The 5620-nt window shown below is 37.7% G+C and overlaps 1 protein-coding gene across 1 annotated transcript; it reads right to left on the bottom strand.

Annotated features, from left to right (window-relative positions):
* Positions 1 to 1108: 1108 nt before the first annotated feature.
* On the bottom strand, positions 1109 to 2725 carry hoxa13b (homeobox A13b). Its single transcript, XM_007900483.2, has 2 exons — positions 2063 to 2725; positions 1109 to 1628 (listed from the first exon to the last, which is right to left on the bottom strand). The coding sequence occupies exons 1-2, from the start codon at positions 2706 to 2708 to the stop codon at positions 1384 to 1386; spliced, it is 891 nt and encodes a 296-aa protein (XP_007898674.1). The 5' UTR covers positions 2709 to 2725; the 3' UTR covers positions 1109 to 1383.
* Positions 2726 to 5620: the final 2895 nt, after the last annotated feature.

Genomic DNA, 5620 nt, shown 5'->3' with positions numbered 1-5620 from the left:
TTTCGAAATATGGGCGTTCACCCTCTTGCAAAACGTGATTTTATTATACCAGAGAAATACTTGTTTGAGGCAAGGTATTTTTCTCAATTAACCACGGTAGGAAAGAGTTTTGACAAACCTTAAACTTCGTAAATTTCTTGGTTATTTATGCTCCTGGGTGAGAAAACATGTTTTCAATGTACTTTAAACAAAGAACCTGGTTTAAATCAAGACGAAAAAAGTGGCCAGTCACTTACATTTCCATATTAAAGGTTCGAAGGTAGCGCCGTATTTCTTTTTTTAAAAAAAATGCGAAGCTATTGCTTATGAAGACTTTTTATTGTGAAATCATTTGTTTGTAATGCAAGTAATTCACTAGATGAGAAAAGACAAATTGATATACAGGTTAAACAGTTGCATAATATTAATGCAAGACATTTTCAAATTTCATTATTTAATTTTGTTAAGATAATTGGTAAATATTAACTAAGCAGTAGGGGTGCATGCAAGCATAATAATTCACTGTTTTTAAATACAACTGGACAGGTTTTGTTAGCTTTGTAAAGGAATCTGTGCGCCTTTAGTCTGCGTGGATACTAATGTTATGGTATTAGTGAGACGAGTAATATAACTTGCAAACAGAAAAGGTAAGATTTAGATCATTTATACAGGGTCACGTTCAGGTTTGCAGATATATTTTTCCTTCCCAATGTAGAAAATGGTGAACTAGCTATTTAATTAAGAGGACGTGGATGCTCCTAAATATATACATAAAATGAAAGCCAGAATGCTAGAATAGTAAGTATTTACTTTTCCATATACATTGCTATTTAGAATATATTCTTCCTTCTACCTGTACATATATCTTTAGAGATAGCGCATCCCTTCCGAAGAAAATGCAGTGCGTAAACATACATTAATATACATTTCACGATACATCCCATGTTTACCTGAGAAGAAATTAGCATGCACTCCAGCTTTTATTAACCAGAAAGTTTCTTTCAATGATACACATTTTTTAGTTACGTGCTTTGATGATGTTTAATGTGAAGGTACGTATTAATCAAATAGGAACATTTAATCTTTTTAAATTGTATATTCTATATTAACTAAACATGAATTGCGCATGTTTGCTACAGTTAAAAAGAAACAACCCTAGTTTCAAGATTAAAGCGGTTTGTTTTTACTCTGAGCGGATGTTAGTCCGTTTCTAACATATTCTTTGTACAATGTCCACCCTACATATTTTGCTTGTGTATTTCTGTTAAAAGCAATGTGCAGACAGAAAGGGGGGGAAAATCTAGCTTCAAAGGAATGAGCTGAGGTGTTTTTTTTTCTCTCTCCAGGCACAGATCAGTTCATTTATACTTTCAAAATAAGTCCGGAATTTACTGGAAGTATTCACTAACTATTACTTTTCAGTTTAGTGAGGACTTTCTTTTCTTTGACTCGTCTATTTTGAAACCAAATAGTGACTTGTCTCTCAGAGAGATTTGTTGATGCAGATATCCTCCTTCGTTTGTCCTTGGTAATGAATTTATTGGTAGCATATTCCCTCTCAAGTTCTTTCAACTGCACTTTTGTATAAGGGACTCTTTTCTTTCTCCCACGCCGAAAAGAGCTCGCATCTGAAGGATGCGAAACGACGTCTGCAAGAAGAAAACACGCCCATTGTTATGCACAGCGTTTAGCCTTCACTCCCCAAAAAATAACAAAAGGTTACAACGTTCAACCAGCCGAGTCAAGTTCAGGAGCAAAGCATAACATATAAAACAAGATTACAAAATGCACAGCAAACGTTCGAACCACAATGCAAGTGATCTGAAATTGCATTTAAACAGCAATCCAACAACGCAAATCATTAAACTTAAAATGCGTAAAATCTAGATGAACAAATACACATTGTATTTATTGTTAAACTGTATTTGGGTATTTCAAAATCGTGTATCTTAAAAAATATTGTACTTTATATCATAGCGTTGCCCGGCGATCGTTGCAATGCTTGGTTGATAGTATTTAATATCTTTTATCCCCAATATTATTAAAAGAATACTAATTGAAAGCGTATATTTGCTGTGCCTACCTGGCAATGTCGATTTCCAGAGGTGGGGAGCCTGCGGTTGCTCTTTTGAACAGCAGACTTGACTGTTCCACCCATTAGTAATTGCCCAGGGCTGGTAGCTTTCCATGGGTAGTAATGGTTCATGTCTCGGTTCTCCCGGGGCGCTGATGGTGGGGACCACAGGTACATCTAAATAGCTGGGCATCGGTTGGTATGGCCCCGCGTAGCCCTGGTAAAAAGCGAACTCCTTGGCTCTGGATGTGAATTCCTCGCCGGCAGACGTGTCCATGTACTTGTCGGCTGGATACCCAGACAAGGTGGAGGGCTGAGTGCAGGACTTGATGCTGCTATGGTGGCTCATTCGGCAAGGGTAGTAACTGCTCCCAAAGTATCCATACGGAAGAGAAGCACTGGACGAAGTTTGAGCAGGACAAGGGCTACACTGTTTGACAGGTTCAGCAATGCCAGAGGCTGGCACTTCACTCGACGGGTAGGCAGAGCTCGGGGCTAAGGATGCTGGATGGGCCATCAAATTCCTGCACTGGTTTGCCGTGAAATTCCCTCCCGAAAATCCATCCATGTTTTTATTAATTTCATCCAAGCTGTTGTCGTAGACGAACATCACCGTGTCGATCCAGCGGGGATGAAGTATCACTGACGCTGTCATATCACGTCCAACATTGAGACTAGTGGCCGTTTTAAAAGCCCCGAGACTGAAAAGAGATACTGAATCTCTTCGACTTACCAACATTGACGCGCCAACGTCGCTGACACCCGCCCTGGCCATTGGCTGTCAGCAAAACCACGGGATATGCAAAGCAGATGATAAACATCTGAGGAATAAAAAGGTAGATACTCCATTAGTCAAATTGAGCAACATTTTTGGGGCGATTTACGTAAACGGGCTATCTGAATAAAATGTGCTGATTAAAATAACAAAATGCCAACAGTGGACAAAAATAGGACAGATGTTGGTGGACATCGCAAAGGTGGGTGTAAGCCATGGTGCAAAACCAGATAAGCTGCAAGCAGAATTGTGTACGTGCATAAGCAGGAGTATATTATTGTGCTTCTGTTATTACTTTCTACTAATTGACTAATGCAAATAGTTTTGCGCTATATAACATAAAATATGCATTGCAATAATGGTCAGTTGTGCATTCGGGGCTGGGACAAGTGCTTTTTAAATGATCATGTCTGTATCCGGGTGTAATTTTCATAGGCATCCTTACAATCCATCTCGTTTTATAAACTGAATTTCTTATATAAAAATCTCTCTTTTTCAAAACAATTGTTGATTGAGCAAAATTCGATACTATTGCAAAGAACTGAACTTCATCGGCTAAGCTAATAAGAAAGCAACACAAATAACAACAACGTCCTATGACACAAAGGAAACATCTTTGTGATCTATCCATTGCTTCATGGCAAAACTTCATGAACCAAATAATAAAGCAATAAGATTTGTCCGATATTATCCTGAAAGCCACATTTCGAAATATATAATTATCGAGAAAACGCCTCTTTCCATTTTAAACATTGCTAAGAGTAAATAACAAAACAGCTATTGTAGTCAAATCATTTTATAAATTCATGCTATATTTATACTGAAGTCAGTATGCTTTTTAATCCCATTGAGCGAATATAAATGCTGGCGTGTTGTAATGTTATCGAAACTGCAGTTACTCAAATCAAGAGACAAACAGACACACGTAATCTTTGTTTACTCTTCCCCAGCGATATTAAATATTAAATATTTCAGCCCTCTTGCATACCCTGCTAATGCTGTCAATTCGTGTACCCTTGTATGTTATTTTAGATCCCTGGAATTCATTGTGTATCATTGTGTGTGTTTCGTGAGTTTCTGGCACCCATAAATACTCGAAAGGATGGATGAAATGTGAAAATCTGACACATTGTTAAATGGATTAAACGTACAACTATTATTTATTTTATAATATATGGCACGCTGTTAAATATGTCAAAGGATACTTAAAATATCAACAATTTCATAACTCTATTTCGAGTTAGCATGTTGCGATTTGGTGGACAGTAAGAGGAACCCAATTTCAGCTATGTAAAGCATTGAAATTTGGTTGTGTGCACTTTGCATTTAAATGTGGTGGTAATGCATCCTGTGAGCAAAAATGTATATTTCACAAGGACGTGAAGCTGACAGTATTCAGTTAACATGGAAAGCTACAAAGAGTGTTTTTTTAAAAAAAAAAACAGTCATCTTTCCATCATTGATAAGACTTGGATGACGTGAAACTAGGTCTATATATAAGGCGCCTCTAAGTGTAGTTCAAGTACATGGTTGTTTGTCCTATTTCCTGGCGTGAAACCTGAATCGTTTAGTGGTGTAACTGTTTTGGTAATAATTGCATTTCCTATTACTATTTTACTACATAAAAATATATTTTTCTCTTTCTTTTTATCTCTGGTATGCGTTGTATTCCACGATTAATTTATTGCATTAATCTTTTCTTTCTGCATGTCGCGCATTATTCTAATACAAGCGTCGTTTAGTCATTTGGAAATTTCCGATCTGCAAATCTATGAGGGAAACAGTTGTGTTTGCAGCTGGAAGGTGTGGTGGTTGGAAACATTTTGTCGGTTCTTATGCTGACAGCCGATATTTAAAGAGGGAGACGCTATAATTCGAATTACGTTGGATGTAAAATTTCTCTGTTGACAACTACGCCATAAAAATAGTGAGGGAACGAGAGAGAGAGATAGAGAGAGAGAGAGAGAGAGAGAGCGAGAGAGAGAGAGAGAGAAAGAGAGAGAGAAACACACTTTCCCCAGCGTATCCAGGAATGAATTGCTTCTACCGGAACCAGCTGAAGGTGTTGGCGGTGTTTTTCATATATTACACTTGTGCAAATATAATGAATTCATTTCAAAATAAACAACAGTGCATCAAAAATATACAAAGGGCGAAAAGAGATATGCCATATCGGAAAAATCGAATAGATTTAAATGGTAATGTCTTGGATTTCTGAGCAATGTACACAGCAGCAATCAGTATCCGGCGAGTGTTCCCTTATTTTCTTATGTTTCTCACTGTCTCTCCAGTATTGTCTTCATCTTCTAGTTATCAATGGGTCGACATTCTTAGTCTGGGTTTAGTTTGTGTCTCGGGACCCTCACAAATATCACTTATTAGAATGCGCTTTTTTTTTGCAGTTAATATTTGACTGGGAACGTTTCCGCGTACTTTTCCGTTGCAATTATAAATAAAGTGGCAATCATCATTGTATGCCAAGGACTGTCCGCTGCTAACGTTTTCGTTGTTAAAATGTCCAGCTAACCGACTGAAAAGGGAAGGGTCAGCGGCACAGCATCGTGGTATTTTCAGATTACACTGTAAATTGTTTTTTTTCAGTCCAGCTGTAGAACACGCGGCCTTAAGTTCTTCTCTCTGAATTGAAAGAACATCGCCCCTTCCCCCAATACAACTTAAATTGGAACAGAAATATGAGTGCATACTCCAATTATAGGTGCAATCTCCGATGCCTTACTTTGCAGAAGTCTTGTCTTGTTACTTCGGGTGATGTATGTTCTAATCACAGTTTT

Source organism: Callorhinchus milii, unplaced genomic scaffold (assembly GCF_018977255.1).
Source record: "Callorhinchus milii isolate IMCB2004 unplaced genomic scaffold, IMCB_Cmil_1.0 Scaffold2, whole genome shotgun sequence".
In the NCBI taxonomy this organism is placed as follows: domain Eukaryota; kingdom Metazoa; phylum Chordata; class Chondrichthyes; order Chimaeriformes; family Callorhinchidae; genus Callorhinchus; species Callorhinchus milii.
This window is presented reverse-complemented; position numbering and strand designations above follow the sequence as displayed.